At 35.4% G+C, this 17,359-nt stretch overlaps 1 protein-coding gene across 3 annotated transcripts in view; it reads right to left on the reverse strand.

Moving 5' to 3' along the window:
- Positions 1 to 17,359, reverse strand: part of DPH6 (diphthamine biosynthesis 6) — a 176,131-nt gene that overhangs the window by 42,342 nt on the left and 116,430 nt on the right. For all 3 annotated transcript variants that reach the window (XM_072337782.1, XM_072337780.1, XM_072337781.1), the window contains one exon: positions 15,655 to 15,897. In XM_072337782.1, coding sequence (XP_072193883.1) covers positions 15,655 to 15,897 — 243 coding nt within the window. The remainder of the gene's footprint in view (positions 1 to 15,654; positions 15,898 to 17,359) is intronic.

A 17,359-nucleotide genomic window follows, 5' to 3' on the forward strand; every position in this document is an offset into this window, starting at 1 on the left:
TACACTGGGCTAGAATGGGTCTAAACTAGATTACCATAGTGTGGTTTTAAAAGTGCTAACCTTAAAAGAGCATTTCTGTCTAGTGGTGCATTTTTTCAAAATCAAGTCAGAACTACTGAAATTCCTAGGGAAAGAAGAGGAATATTAAGTATAGCACAAACCTATATTGGAATAATTTTATGAGCATTTCACTCTTATTTAATAGAAACAGGTACAAACTTCAGTTATTAACATTAATTATACAGATTTGTTTACTTTTACTAGCTTCCATTTGTTCTAAATCAGAAATATTCTTTCCATTGTATAAGGTCTATCTACAGACTACCTACTTCACAGCTGAATATGGAACCAAGTTGCTATCTCTACAAAGAACTGACTCAGAGAACAATAAGAAAGATACTGTGATGTTACTTTTAGAAGCTGAGTTTATGAAAACCTTCTATGGTATGCATTATTACACCATTATAGTGGCATGATTAATGTGCCTGTAAATAATACATTTAAAATGTCTTTTACACTGCCTGCATAAAACAGAGTGCATCAAACTCCTGAGATCCAGTTTAGGCTTGCTAGAGAGTCTCTCACAACAATAGGTTTATGACTTTAAAAAGTAAAGATTCCACTAGGAAAACTGAATAAGAATAAAAATGTCAGTTCCTGAAGAAAGTAGGATAGAAACAATCCTTTTCAACATCCTAGTTCATCTAATAAATAGGCCACATACATTCCTGGTCTAACAGCCCTGAATTCAAAAATTCAGACTTTTTGCAAAGCTTACAAAAATAAGAAGTCTGACACTCATTATTCTTTCCTGAAACAGATGCCACACAAACACAAAGGAAAGTAGAAACAGGAAAACAAATAAGGATTTATAAATATAGGAGCAATATTATTTCTAAGGGTTGTTCTAATCAATTTTTCTTATCCTAGTAGACTTCAAATTACTGTGATCTCTCCATATAATATTCCCACAAGAAGGCATTTGAAAAAAAAAAAGAAAAAAGTAAAGTTAATTTGAAATAAAGTAAAAATAAATAAAGTGAGTAAAATGCTTTCTTGAAAACAACTGTACTGTAGTGATGCAAATTTAACTATTAGATATGAATTAGTCAACAATTAATATGCCAAGCATTACTGCTGAGCTTTTGCCAAAGGCATTTTGTTGGCAAAAAAAAAAGTTTACTTTTAACCATTTTATCAATAACTCATAAAATCTATATGATATAATTCCAACTATCAGAATTTTACAAGTCTAAAATCTTCTGGCATGGTAGTCAACCAAATATATCAGAAGAAACTACCACAACTAATATAACATAACCACTACGACACAATTAAGCACTCTTAGGGAGCAAGCTGCACAATAAATAAATCCAATCAATTTGATTTTAGAAGTCAAGACAGGTTTTGTGGGATGTGGATGTTATATTTAAGCCTATAGAATCAAAAGTTTCATGATGAATGGCTTCTGAATAGCACTACTGTAAGCATATCTAAGATTTATATATAAAAAAGAAAAGCAAATGCAGAAGCCTGTGAAAAAAAGAGTTTGTAAGAAATTAGATCAATAACTATATACAATCTATAGTTTACATCACTCAAACAGAATAATTTAGCAACTTGGTATTTTTTTACCCTAACCACCAACAGAGGCTTCAAGAAGAGGAATAAATTTTCTTCATTTTTGTGTGACAGACAAAAGACTCAGCTGAAATTAAAGACACAACCTTAAAAGGTCTCTTTTGATTATATTTAGTATACAAGGATATCATTTGCTTGTTAAGTTTGCTTCTCTTTTCTATTATTGGATCTGTGTTTTGAATCCTTTCATTTAGGACACTAAGAAGGCACAGTGCAAACTCTGTGACATGATCAAAATAAAAGCAATCAGTATCACATTTCTATTAAGACACAGTCAGCTTTGAACAAGCCTCAAGAAGAAATAAACAACCAAAAACCTGAACAAAGACAATATAAAAAGTCTGAAATAACTAGGCTAACACTTCTGGTTTCTGGGCTTACCAAACTGGAAATTTTCTTAAAAATTAATTATTACAGCTTTTCAAGGTAATTTGAAGGAAAAAATAAAACACAAATGGAATTCAGACCCTCTTCTTTCTCAGCCTGGGCAAGAACATCTCATGCTGAAATGCACTAGGACATACATGAAGTTGGTTTTAACCAAGAAAGTGTCTCAATTCAAACTACAGACTGGAGCAGAAGGCACCCGAGATCACAGTCAGTACAGTAACTAGCCCTAGTGACAAGCACCACATTGAGCTCTACTCCTGTGTTGTCAGAAATTAGAAGGCAGAGACAAATGGCAAGTCTATAACAAGTCGGAAAAACGCCAGAAGAGGATTACAGGTCTGTCATTGGAATAAGAATGTGGCCACCAGCTCAGAAGATGGCGGGTCCTATGTCATAGCATTTAAGTCAGTGCAAAGTACTGGCAGAGAGACAGAGCTATAGACAGCAGTGAAGAGAGCTGACTTCTAGCCACTGCACCACCATCCAGGTTTAGTCTTGTGCTGAAGATGGTCTGCCCCATTCCACGTCTCTTACAGCCATGTACACATATCCCTTAAAATACATCCAAGAATGGGTACTGTAACCCTTCCCTGGGCAGACCGTTCCAATGCCTAATCACCCTCTTGATTAAGAAAATCTTCCTAATATCCAATTTAAACCTCTCCTGGAACAACATGAGGCTGTTTCCTTGTGTCCTATTACTTGTTACCTGAGAAAACAGACCAAAACCTTCCTCCTTGCTGTAACCTCCTTTCAGGTAGCTGTATTTTAGTCTAAGTACACTCAAAATAGGAATACTTAGGTGAAATGTAATGGCCTGTGATATACAGGTCAGGCTAAATGATCTGAAGGTGCCTTCTGGCTGTAAAAGCTTCTAAAGCTAAGAAATTTGTTTTACCCACTGTTTACACTCTGCCAGGCTGCTGTGCCTGAACTCTAAATACCCACAATAAGAAGGCAAGCATCTTACTCGTTATGTCCTTTAATATCCCTTGCTGATAGTTTTAAATTTTTAAACAGTCTTACCTGTTGTGTTGCCTTTTATGTGTTCTCATACTTACAGATATAATTTTGGAAGCAAAATATCTAAACAGTAAGAATAATAAAAATGAAACAGGTTAAAGCTTCTTAGCAGTAGGGCACAGCTGCAGCAAAATCCTTCCAGTTCCCCTACATTTCCTCCCCAGCAGGGACTTTCTGTCAAGCTGTGAGTTAGCTCTATACAATAATGCAGGCTGCTGTTACTGCAATTGCACCTTTCTGTATCTCACTATTGTACTAGAAATTCACTTTGATTTTTGCTTTACTCCTTGGTAATAATAATATTTAAAGAAATTCCTGCAGAGCTAAATGCAAATTCCAGCACTGCATGCTAGATACTCAAAAGGGTAGGAAAATGTAAAATTGGTAAGAAAATAATTGCACATTAAAAAGCTGTTTTATTTGCTTTAAAAATATTAACTTCTCAACAAACTAAAGGTTCCTGAGCCAAGAGATAACCAGTTAACGACTGGAGTTAAGATTCCTTGAAATACATCTCAAACATACATCATTCAATATATCAGTTACAATGTGGAAAAAAAGATAACTACTTAAGGAACAAAGTCATAAATTGATAGCAATATAAACTGAAAGCAAATGAAGTCTGCCACATGAAACATGATCACAGACTGTCACTCTGAGGGTTTTATTCTTCATGTCTAGTGTCAAAAATAAGCACTCAGGAAAGAAATTCCACTTGAAAATTACTTGAGAATGTGTACTCAATTGGGACGAAGAATGGGAAAAAGTTAATGATCAAAATCTGCTTTCTGGGCATTAAGGATAGCTGTTTTTATGATTCAGAATTTAAATTTCAGATCTTGATTGAAAAGATGTTTTCTTTGAAAGACCGCTTTTCTTCTGGACTTTGAACTCGATCTGTTGAGCTAATTTTCAAATGAAGTTTCATCTTTTACTTCACATATTCTAACTACAGTCATATGTTCTCCTGTAGGCATACAGCATTTTTAGCAACTGTGGTTAAAACCCGTAATTAAATTTTCAGTATGCTTTGAACAGAACTGTGATGCTATTAGAGCCAGAAGAAAAATAATTTGGAAATTCTGGTGAAATTACTAAACTCCTATGAATTGTCATGCTTTAGCTCATTGAGACAGCCACCTCGATAAGTATTATGATATATGGATTTGGGTGAGCTGTCCTGGCTGTACCCACGCCCACTGACTATGGAAATTAATTATATGACAGCCAGACATAGCATATCCACTTGTGACAAGAATTTCAGGATAACTAATTTCAGGCACCTAAAAATTATACATATCTCAAGCTTGGCTTATAACTTCTCAACAGTTACTGAAATGACTCATATAAGAAAGTACAGTCATATAAGAAAGTACAGTACTGATGGTGAGGATACTTAATACTGTGATATTTAATGGGATATCAACTCTTACATGTAGGTGTACAGCAGCATGGAAATTTTTTAATAAATGGTTTTTGTTCAGCAGATTTTAATATATATGCTAATTAAATGTTGAAAAATTACGAATTCATATTCATGGATAAGGTCTATACTTTTTAATATATTTATCTATATGCGTATATATGAATATGGGAAGGATGGCACAATGAAAATATGTGAAAGTGAAATGAAAATGAAAAAATGTATGTGTATGCATACATCTCCCCCATGTAATTCTCTGTGCAGAACATGCATGAGATACCATGCACTATGAAACACATATCTAGAATTCCATGCAAATATACATTTGACAAATATGACAAAACTTTACCGAAGTTACCAAATTAACTAGAAATTATAGAAAAATAGTATTATCAGTTAATGTGTACATTTTTTTTTCTTTTAGACTTCTTTACCAATTCATTTATTAAAAATAACAAAAATAAACATTAATTAAAAAACTAAAATAAATATAACCTACACAAATAAAATAACTAAATAAAACAAAAAAAAAAAAGAAAAAAGTAAATAAATAACTTTATTAATCTCCTCTTTGTTGAGAAGTGTGCAGACGTAACTACTTTGTCAACAACAGGAGGTGGTCAGGATGATTTCACAAAGTTGGTTATAAAGGAGATGAATAAAGACCTACATAATATTACCACAGAGTACTGTCTAAAAATGTTAGATTTCAAGTGCTACCAGCTGTGATTATTGTGTTACAACTAAAGGATCAACAAGACTGTACACTTGTATCATATCAGCTGGTAATGGTTTTATTTTTCATCCAAGAAGATGCGTAAATGCAGACAAAAAGTTTAATGCTGAGCTGGCATGCATGTTACTGAATATGGACCAATTAGCATTGCTCGTCTTTGTTATAGAAACATCAGAATAATGCTAGTTTATGTTTAGGCTGTCTGACATACTTGTTTGGAAGTGAAGTACAGAAAAGGAGAAATGTTTTTTGCTTTATTTTGATATTTATAAGTAGTCACACAGCAAGAAAACTGAATGGAATATTGGTGGGAAGGTTCAAACTCTATTTCCATACCACCAAAATCCACCTCTGGAGTTGCGGGCCAACATGATAATATAGGAGGCATTACTTTCGGAGCACACCTCATACTATATAATAGTAAGGAAGTATTTCCACTAGAAGATGGTAAAGATTTAGTGCAGAACAGTTGTTAGTAAAAATGTCACTGAAAGTTGGGATGGTGAACTTGCTCTTCTTTTGGTCCTAATCAGCAGGATTACCTCACCCAGACAAGGACAGAAAAAGACCCTGATGAATCTCCTGAGGTTTCCTCCTTCATTAGGGGGATTAAAATGCCCTACCAGCAATTAGGAATACAGTTGAACAGGGAAGTTTCCTGAGTGAAAGTATGGCCTTGATCACTTTTCAACCAGAATGGCATCCTACCCACTCTACAGAGGCAGTGACAACAGGTACCAGCCTTGAGGCTGCAATCCTGTTAATGGCTTTCATAGCCATCACATGTAGGACGCTGGACCAGAGGCTTCGGTCTGAGCATAATACTAGATGTGTATATGCCCTCTTGCTTAGCACAAAAGTGACAGGCTCAAAGTAGAATTAATATTTTCAGCAAAGGAGATGAAGAATCACTCAAAAAAAAAAACCTCATAAAGGGACTGCTGCAGGGGAAAATCAGTCAACCTGGATGAACTAGGCTCTTTACCACCCTCAATAACTTGACATGTGTTTCTTCACTGTGTCTAACTGAAAAACAAAGTTTATACATGTGTATACATTACCTATAAATGGCAAATAAGCTACTGTAAATCACTTCACAGAAATCAGTTACTGTGACTTTTACCAGCTGAGGATTTGACTGTACCTCTATCTATCTGCCTACAAAAACATCCACACAACAAAACAATAAAACCTCCCTTTTTTTATCTTGCATTGTTCATATTTTATGTTCTACAACAGGTTAAAATCATGTATACTGTTTAGAACATCAGGCAGTCATATGCTTGTATATATGCTTGTTCAATTTCTAGTGAAAGCTTTAGTGAAAATGTGCACTGCTTCATTGTTCTTTGTGTTGGCTATGTTCCTTTTTAAAATTCATCAACATTCCACTAATATTACAAATAACGGGTTTTTTTCTTTTTTTTTTTTTCTTTTTTCTTTTTTCCTTATATAAAAGGGAGGGTAATACTTTCACCTCCCACTGTGGCCCAGTGTCAAAAGGTAGAATATTTTCAAGGACCTCCAGAGTTCCAATATCTGCATTTGACCCGTGTTAAGTATTCTCATTACAGTTGCTTCAAATGAATACAAAAGCTTTGTTTAATCCTAACACAGGGGAAATGAAATACACCAGGCACGAGATGAAAGACCCAGTACCTGTGCGCTGTTTGAATGCACTGTGTGCTCTTAACATGGGCCATAAAAGAAGGCCATTTTAATATATCAAACTGTAGAACACTCAGAATAGCATAGTAGCAAAATAAATGTTATAAACTTGATGAGACAAAAGAAGGAAAACAGAAACATATTTTCTTTCTACTGGATTTTTGATAGGTAATCCTTTCCAAATATACTGCTTTCTTTTGCTAAAATTATCAATTACATTAATTCATCCAAAAAATATTTAATTGCAGTCCAAATCTAGCAGGGTTTTAATCTACCATTTACACCTTCATAAAATTCATTTACTTCTTAAATTATTACTATTCTGTTCAAGACGTAAGTAACAGAAGGAGACCATTTAAACTAGTATTACCTATACTATTGACTATAGGGCACAGAATTTATAGAACTACTTGCAAATCTAACACTTGCATTCAACAGAAATACATTTACATATACAAAAACATGTACCTGAATACTGCAGACTTAAAATCTGCTCAGGATAGAGAAAAAGTACATACCCACTCGCTGAAATCTGTTTGGGTTTTTTTCTTTGTTTTCCATATTCCTTTTAAGTTATATTGTAACTTTATCCATAGGTAAAGAGAATCTTAAATCTCTGTCAAAACTATTGGAGTGTTAACAAACTGAATTCCATGATTTTAACACAATCTATTTATGTTCTACTTAGGATAGGGTATGCATTAATTTTTCTTAAACTAATGCTCTGTATACTCCAAATGTTATGTGCATATCTGTACAATGCAACACAGTGCTCTTTCACAGACCCACAATGCTGTTCTAAATGACTGCACCAAAGATGTAATTACTACAGAAACAGCTAGTCAGCCCCTGGATCTGGAGTTAACTTGTTTTTAACTAACTTGAGACTGCAGTCTTCCGTAGGCAAAGCAGAAAGACACAAGGTAGTAGGAATGGTATTTACAGGAGTTTCAAGGGAGACACAGAGCAGGGAATCCAGAGGCTCTTAGATAACTGCTCTATTTTTACAAAGTTCTAGTTCAGGTTAATTTACATCTTTTGACATCAGAACACTTCATATATCTGGCAAAAAGGATTTAAATTTAGATATTCAAACTTGGCATCAAGATGCCCAGTGCTGAAATAAGCAAGGAACCCATTCATAACATATGTCAGATAAAATACCGCAAATCTTTCTTCCATCACTTCTTCACTGTGAGCTACCAAGACACATATTGTCATCAACCTGACTGGCAGGTTTCTCACAGAAAGAAACTAAGCTGTAGCACTCTTCATTGGATTTGAAACAACCATGGAACCACAACCGCTCATACTGAATGCTTACTGAAAAAAAGGAGAAAGGTACACAGGAGCGTTTTTTAAGTTTGTCTTATCTTTGTTTGGGAATTTACTGGAGAAAGGGGATGAAAAAAAAAAAAAAAAAAAATGAGGACAGAAAATAAAGTAGGAGCAGAGTAATAAAATAATTCAGAATGGAAAATGGAATTAATCTACAATATCATCATCTGAAAAAAAAGAAAAAGAATGTATAAAATGGATTTCTGAAGTAAAAGGTACATTTTATGGTCTTAGAGCTATTAATAAATCCCGCAGTCCTATGTAATTCTTTCCTCAATTGTTAACAAAAAAAATTGTTCTCACTATTTCATCCAAACTTTTTAAAGCTGCCTTCACTGTTTCAGTTCACTTACAAATACAGACAATCCAAAACACTGAGGTAGTAACTAAACATTATGTACTGATTATGTTAAAGTATTTCCCTATGCATTTTTTTTCCATAGAAGTCAGATAGCTTCAGATAGGTCTGGCAAATATGTCCCAGATCGCTGTGCATAACATCAAATCATAATGTGAACTGAAACTCATTTTTGACATTCACTCATGATTATCAAGAACTGTATTTCAAAAGCAGCAAATGGCCTCTGAGTTTTTCTGTGACTAAGATCATGTGCTCTTATCTCAGAGACAGTACTAAATTACTAATACTTTGTCATGGAATGTACATTTGATCAGGAACAGCCAAAACAAATACCTATTACACCAGTTACCAAAACTGAAAAATGTTACCGGCCTAGCTATACTCATTCTTTCCAGGCTTTAGCAAGATGTAAGAATAGTCAAACACAGCAGTTAAACAAGCTTGAATGCCTGAAATCTTAATAGATTACAGCATGTTTTTTCCTCATACGGTTAAGAATGACAAAAGGAGATATTGTGAGGTGTACAAAATGTAGTCATGATCTTATCTATCTCAGCTAATCTAGCGGAGTCTGCGGGATAGACAGATGTGCAATGCACCACTTCAAATGCACCAACAATGTACTATAGGAATGATTCTGCACAGAAAGATCATAGGGAGTGGAAAAAGTAGGTAGGGGCTGGACTCAGATTTGAACTAAATCTAGTGAGAGCTCTATCCAAACAGCACAACTCAACCTCTATTGAATCTAGTGTGTTCACAAAGTAAATTAATAAAATTTAGCAGGCACACTCACTGTTATATCATTATACAATAATTATTTGGAATATTTCCATCTATCAATAAAGCCATCTGTCCCACCCAATACAAATGGACTACAACCCATCTGGCTTATTTTTTCTATTGATTACTCTGTTGAATGAGTTAGCAAAACTGCTTTTAAAATTATCATATTACATGACACTGTCATTAAAAGATGTGAAGTAAAGAAAAACACAAGATGAGACTTAATTGGGAGTCTGTCAGCTCTTCTTCCAGAAAGTTTTAGCAATGCTAAAAGCTTGTTTGTTTGTTTTTTTAAGAGGGGGGCTACTTAAAATGCTAACTACTGGATTAGGCAGAAACTGTTCCTCCACACTACCAAACAACTGCTACTATTTCTGACTATGTATATTAACGAAGCCTCATAAAGGTATAAAAAATGTGTAAAAATGACCCAAAGTATACTGGTGAGAGCTTACTTTTTATTAGGACTCCTAAGGAGACCATGGAAGGAGAGTAGCTTAAAATGGAACATTGTAGGCTGCTGATAACTGAGACTTGTATTTGTTAATTATTTTTTTGTTCTAGGAGAAATACAATATTGATAATACACTAATGCTAATAGTTGCTGCTAAGCAGTGTTGTGTAGGGTCAAGGCTATTCTCAGTGAAGAGCCTGAGAAGCTGGAACAGAATTAGGACAGCTGACTTAAAGCAGCCAAAGGGATATCCTATACCATATGACATCACACAGAAGGAGTATTGAAGAGGATGGGAGTTCATCTGTATCTTTTCCACTGCTCAGGGGCTGACTGAACATTGGCTGGGGGGATGGTGAGCAATTATTTGTGCATCACAAGTAATTTATATATATTCATAACTATTACCCTTCTCCTTTTCTCTGTTTTAGTAGGTAGTTTTACCTCAACCCATGAGTTCTACTTCGTGGTTTTTTTTTTTCTTGATTCTGTCCCTTCTCTATCCTGCTGGGAAGGGGGAGGAATGAAAGATGGACTGTGTGGTGCTTAGCCATCTGCCAGATTAAGCCACAAAACCATCCACAGAACTTAAGTTCTCACCTAGATTCCCTTAATCCAGTTTCAGTTTCTACAATTCCCTGCTAGTTTTAACAAGTGAAACCTCTCTTGTGTATGCTTAAAATGTTGATCCAAAGATTTTTTGCCAGCCCAGTCACTTAATATGTCTTTGGTGCAAGTCCTTACCGGGGCTACTTTCTTATTCTTTCATTGCTGCTCATGTTTTCTTTCTCCACAGTGGATTCCTATTACAACCTTCCATCCCTCCACCAGACTTCTTTTTCTCTGACCCTGAATAGTTTTTCCAACAACATTGCAACTCTAACTGATATAGGAAGAAGACAGAAGGAGGGGTGGGGGCTGTATTCCAGCACTGTGGATATCATCCTTGATGGCTGGGCTTAGGCAATATTTGAGGCAATACTGGAGCAGTTAGGCTACAGGCAAGAGTGATTGGAGAAAAGACACTGAGCTCCCTCCTGGAGTGAGGGAAAGCAGGATGGCAGCAATGGATAGGAGCTGTACAAATAGCAAGGAAGTATGTGGAAGTACATAGTCAGAGACTGGTTGAAGAAAGCAAGTAAATAGTAACTAGAAAGTCCAGCCTAGTCACTGTTGCTGTGGTCTCCCTCTTTTGGTCCTTAACACTGACTAGAGCCACTCCTCTGGTTATGTGTGAAAAAATCTGGTTATTATGAAGCATTCTGAAATTATTTCTCTTCATAGATCAAGTTCCTAGGCTAGTGTAATGATCAGCTTCACACTAACATCCTGCTCTTAAAACTTGTGTGTTATATAAACATAGACAGAAAACAATTCTCACACTTCTACGTTATTTTCTGCCAGGTCCTAAACAGTGTGTACAATTTCTATATTATATAGATGTATATAATAACATGTTTGTATATAACAGATATTTTCTATACTATTTTATATATATATATATATATGTATGTATGCATGTATGTATATATGTTATATATATATGTATAATGATTCAACTGAAATTGCAGACCAGTATTAATTATGTAAAGGATATTTACCAGACATCACTATGTCACAGAATAATCATCATTTTTGATGCTCCAAAAAAACCTTTGACAGTTGTGATGTCTATGCTCTAGCCACTGTTTACACTAATAAACAAAAAAACATTCAGCAAACAGAAAGGCAAAATCTAAAACCTCCACTAAAATATAATTGAAACTATGGTATATACTCTATAGATTATAAGAAGTGAGTTCTGATATTCACTGCTTTGTTTTCACTAACAGAATCTTTTTTCCATGGATGACAGAAGAGCATTTTCAATTGAGACATCATCTGTTCCTATTAAGCAATCTGTAGGTTGTTATTGATTCACGCCTTTGACCACTGCTATGAATAAAGTTCAAGAATAATAAAATACTGTTATGTTTGGATGACTTAATTTTCTTGCAGAAAACAGACTATTATTTCATTTCTATTGTCCTATGTCACTGTTTCTCCTAAAACTCTCCATAGTACTATTGGCATAAAATAGATGATTTCACAAACAATAACTAAGATAAATAAGGAATGAGCTACTGATACTTTTAAACATAGATGCCTTCAGAGTAAAGCTACTGTGTTCTGGCTTCCAGAAAGACAGTATCTGACAAGCTCCTTCAAATAAAACATTAGAGGTATGAAAAGTACATTTCCTGTTTTTATTGATTCTATGGAGGCAAGGAGAAGTGTAATTTAATTTACATATAAAATAAATTTAACAGTAAGCTCTGCCGTTTTTCCCTGTTCTCAGAGCAGAATCAGCTGAAAAGATCGTTTCTCTTAATAACATGCCAGCTAGTACTTCTGCAAAACAAAAGCTCATTGATGAATATCTATTTAAATTAAATTAACAATTGCATGGTCAATTATATTTTCAGGAAAGGACAGTTCCCTCTGGTTCTTTGTGATAGAAGTGTTTGAAACATCTTTTTCTATGCTTTGCTGTTTACATAAGCCATTACTAATCATAAAAGTATGCATAGCCTGAGGAAAAATGCAACCATTCTGAATCTCCTATTGATAAAATGATAGGGAAACTGGAATATCAAGCTACTAGTCCATCTTGTTTCCACCAATATTTTATATTTTTCCAATTTTTAGATCATGTTGTTGTACAAATTACTTCACCTCCTAATGTTTTGTGCTATGTAATCAGCAATGTACTATTTCTGATAATGTCATTAATGAACAGGACCTAATAAGCACAGAGCAAGATTGACAAGCACCCTACAGCAATGCTTTATACACCTCTAGGATATTTTATCTTAAACATTCCCAAAGCCTGCTAGGTGGCTAACTCTTCATAGGAGTGTGCATAGGCACCAATCCACTTTTAAAAAATGGATGGCTATGACTTGAGCAATCAGAAAGTGACATGAGTCAGATACTGTTAATAACTCAAAAGCAAGCAATCTCATGATGTGTTTCTCAAGTAGCTAAGAAGAACCTACCTAGTTATCTCATTAAGTGAAAGACCAGAAACACTATATAAAGAGTGGCTGCCACATACAATAATTACAAAGTATTTAGAAGATTCTATACGGGAAAAGGGAAATTTTCAAAGATCAGCAAAACATTACCTATCTTCCCTCAAATCTGTGTCTGTATATATTACAAATAAGGAAGTATGTGAAGCCAATGGAATGAGGTTCAACAAGACCAAATGCTGTGTCCTGCACTTTGGCTACAACAACCCTGGGTGATGCTACAGGCTTGGGGTGGAGTGGCTGGAACACTGTGTAGAGGAAATGGAGCTGGGGGTATTGATTGATGCTTGGCTGAACATGAGCCAACAGTGTGCCCAGGTGGACAAGAAGGCCAATGGCATCCTGGCTTGCATCAGAAACAGTGTTGCCAGCAGGAGCAGTGAGGTGATTGTCCCCCTGTACTCAGCGCTGGTGAGGCTGCACCTCAAGTACTGTGTCCAGTTTTGGGCTCCTCACTGCAAGAAAGACATTGAGGCCCTGGAATGTGTTCAAAGGAGGGCAACAAAGCTGGTGAGGGGTCTGGAGCACAGACCATATGAGGAGAGACTGAAGGAGCTGGGAATGTTCAGCCTGGAGAAGAGGAGGCTCAGGGGAGACCTTGCTCTCTATAACTACCTGAAGGGAGGTTGTTGTGAGCTGGGGGTCAGCCTTTTCTCTCGTGTCATTAGTGATAGGACTAGAGGGAATGGTTTCAAGCTATGTCAGGGGTGATTCAAGATGGATATTAGGAAATATTACTTCTCAGAAAGGGTGGTCAGGCACTGGAATGGACTGCCCAGGGAGGTGGTAGAGTCACCGACCCTGGGGGTGTTCAAGGAACGACTGGATGTTGTGTTGAGGGACATGGTTTAGTGGAAGCTATTGGTAATAGGTGAACAGTTGGACTGGATGATCTTTTAGGTCTTTTCCAACCTTGGTGATTCTATGATTCTGTGATTCATGGTCATGGTATACATTACTAATCAGTCAGAACAAAAAACAGTCTCAGCTTTCAAAGTGATATTACAGGACCAACTCTGACAATAACATCTCCACCCTAAATTAGCTTAATGCTGCTATGATTCCATGCAGTGCCTCTAATTGCTGCCTCAAAGACATCATGAAATGGTACATCTTATAAAAAATGACAGCTAAAGATAGTATACTGATATTATTGAAAATGCACTGATGTCATACTTGCTGTTTCCATTTAAACCCCGCAGCATTGATCTGTAAAACCTGTAAACTTGGCAGACTCAACATCATCTTAAGAACTACACTAATATCTCTATGGCAAGACTGAGAACCTGGTATAAACATGACTAGCAAAAACAAAGGCCAAGGTTTTCAATAAGACACAAACTTTGGAATGTCTTTTACAGAAAAAAACTAAGACATTACTGTATTTCAAAAGACTAATATAGCTTTCTGTGTGATGCTCTTATTTAGAGGAATGCATCTTTCTGAATTCTTTAAGTGATTCCAAACCAAATCATAAAAAGTTATTACCATTTTTCATCAGCAGTCATAAAAGTGAGGTTATTTCTACACTCTGCAAGTTAGCTACTTCTGAGAATTTTAAGTACACAAGAACCTTAATAACTGACTCATTTCAAATATACTGTAAAATTCAAGGCATTCACCAAAAAAAGTAGAACATAAAAAACACCTGACAGCATGCCCTAGAGTAGAAATTGCAAGGTGTAAAACAAACAGTACATTTTACAGTAAAAACAGAAATGAAAAATCAGATCTTAGCAGACCTGTAAGAGTGCTATGGAGAAGACTTGGAATCTTTCAAATTCAATACACTTAGTCTTGGAGAAAGGTACTTAGGAGGCTATCTTATTACAAAATCTATGTCAACTATGTCAGCTTCCAAGCAAGTCTACATCTTCCCTCAGAAAGACAAGAGCATAGTGCAGACAGACTGAGCATGAACTAAAAAAGTAAGAAAACACTTGGGAAGCATTGCCTCTTATTCCAGGGCAATATTAACTATTAACATATGCTATGCTTCCAAGCCACATATCTCCCAAGAAACTATAACAATTAAGTTATATCAAGTTGCATAGCAATTATGTAGTAACTACTCTTGTTTACTCATTTATAGAGTAGCTACATTTTGTTTACAAGATTTGTGGACATTACCCTTTTAATGCTTGCAGAGTGTTCTGTGGTTATTTAAGGAAAATGGTAAGTGGATAACAGAAATCATTATTATATCATTATAAATCTCTGGGGAAATTACTGTACTGTTAGAGATAATCTAGAGTCAACCAATAAACTGGCACACCCCATTCTGTCATAGAAGTTCAGCTGAATAAGAAATAATAATAAGCAGCGAAAAGCTAAACTCAGTTGTCATGACAGTATTGCTTGTAAGAAAGAATGGGGGGGAAAAAATCTCAACAGAGCAACTAATAAAAAGTTAAAGTAAAATGCCCTGTTCCTACTCTACAAAAATATATGGGCAGACGTAATTCAAATAAGGTATTGTTCACATTTTGCTAGAGGAACTGACTGCTTTTTAAGAGTTTTTTTCCATATTGCTTTGGGAATTAAGACAAAGTTAGTAATGAATATAACTTTCTATTAAGCAATTTTCTTTCTCAATTGTGCACAACCACTTATGAGCCAGAACATAACAGCTCAATCAAACCTTATTATATTAGCTTTACTTGAACCCCTCTGAAATATACTGAGAAAATTTTGATATTACTACAAGACATAAAGGGGAAAAAAACAACACAAAATGAGGAACGTGGATATCATAGCTACCTTTTTACAACCTCTTACTTTCTTCCTCCAGATAGAACGAGCAACAGGAATGTGTTTGCTGTCAGTTACATAGCAGATCGCTGTGATCACATGGCGCAGCGTTGTCTTCTGGCTCATAGCCTGGAGGACTTTCTCAACATGACTGAGAGCAACCGTGGCCTCAGTCCACACACCACCGCTAACAAGCTGCATTGTACATGGTACTAGGCCAATCTGTCCAGCACAGTAGAGAATATCTCCAACCTAAAAGAATAAAGAAATAAATAAATAAAATTACAGGAGTACACAGGAAACAAAGGAAACAATTTTCAATTTTCCAAGTAATTTCTTTCAGCACTACTGTTCTTTGCCATTGTTTATCAGTCACTGAAAATGTAGCAAACATCATTCTGAGGGTCAGTTTTGATAGGGCTTTATGTACTTCATATGAATACAGCACCACAATAAACTTTAAACTAACAATTAATATATGGGTGCATGCACCATCTCAAAATATCTGACATAACTGATTGTTACAGCTTGTTCTGATGCCCAGATATGATTCTTGCTTGTTTTTAGGTAAGCTTTCATTTCTTTTCAATGTTCTATTTGTTTCACTGTTGATTTTCAGAGTGAGAATGCACACCACCTTTCAGAGTATCACAAAAATCATCACAATCCTCTTGAAGGTAAAAGAAAATTGAAGATTGAAAATAAGATGCAAAAGAGTGCTATTTAAACAGAGATGGGTTTATCTATTGAAAACTGAATTAAATGGGTGGTCAGATATGCCACAAACATTTGTTAAACCAAACTGCAATGGAGTTACCTTGGGCTGACTTTCCTAAATTTTCCCTGCAACAATGAACACCTGCTTTCTTGAAAGCAGGCAGGAAAGGAAATTTTTATTCTTATGATTCAGACATCTCAGAGATTTATTATAAAATCTCAATGTAAATACAAGAACTTTTCATCCTCTTATTCTATACTTCTCTACAAGGTCTATATATGTCCTGATCAGAGAAGCAATGAATATTGTTCCAAATCAGAAGAAAACTAAGGATAGAAGTGGGAAGTAAGGTGGGCGTAAGCAGCTTTGAAGTCTGCACAGGAAGCAATTTGCTGTAAAGAGGAAAAATGGACTGAGTGAGGAATCATCAGGAAAAATTTTCCAGAACTTACTGTAAAAACTGTAAAAATTCTTTACAATTAAGAATAATTAGAAAAGAAATCTGTGTCCTAAAAGACATGGCAATCAAACCATGTGACAGACCCATATGCAACTCCAAATCTGTCCTCATAACTGTCTGTGCCTCACAAAAGACTCGCACATGTAACTATTGGAAGAGTATCTTATACAATTTGGCATACAAGTTCTATGATTAGCAGCTGAGGAGGGGGAGGAGGCAGAGAAGAAACATATCAACTGACACCCATCAACAATTTAAATTGTTTAAAATATCTGAAATATTGTTTTGATAATGCTATATATAATCCTGAATTTTGAAAAAATATGCAAGTAATATTTTACTTTATAGGAACAAATGGTCTTTTTTTTTTTTTTTTTCCTAGTGCTATTTTAAAATATGTGCCATTGAACAAGGGAGTCCAGCCAGCTATCAAGTGGCATACTGACAAGATGAGAAAAAAATTCAGAAAGACATGATTCAGAGAGGCACAGGTTTGTTTTTAAATTAAGCCATTTATTTCCACCTCTGCTAAGTGA

This window comes from Excalfactoria chinensis, chromosome 5, assembly GCF_039878825.1.
Source record: "Excalfactoria chinensis isolate bCotChi1 chromosome 5, bCotChi1.hap2, whole genome shotgun sequence".
Taxonomy (NCBI): Eukaryota; Metazoa; Chordata; class Aves; order Galliformes; family Phasianidae; genus Excalfactoria; species Excalfactoria chinensis.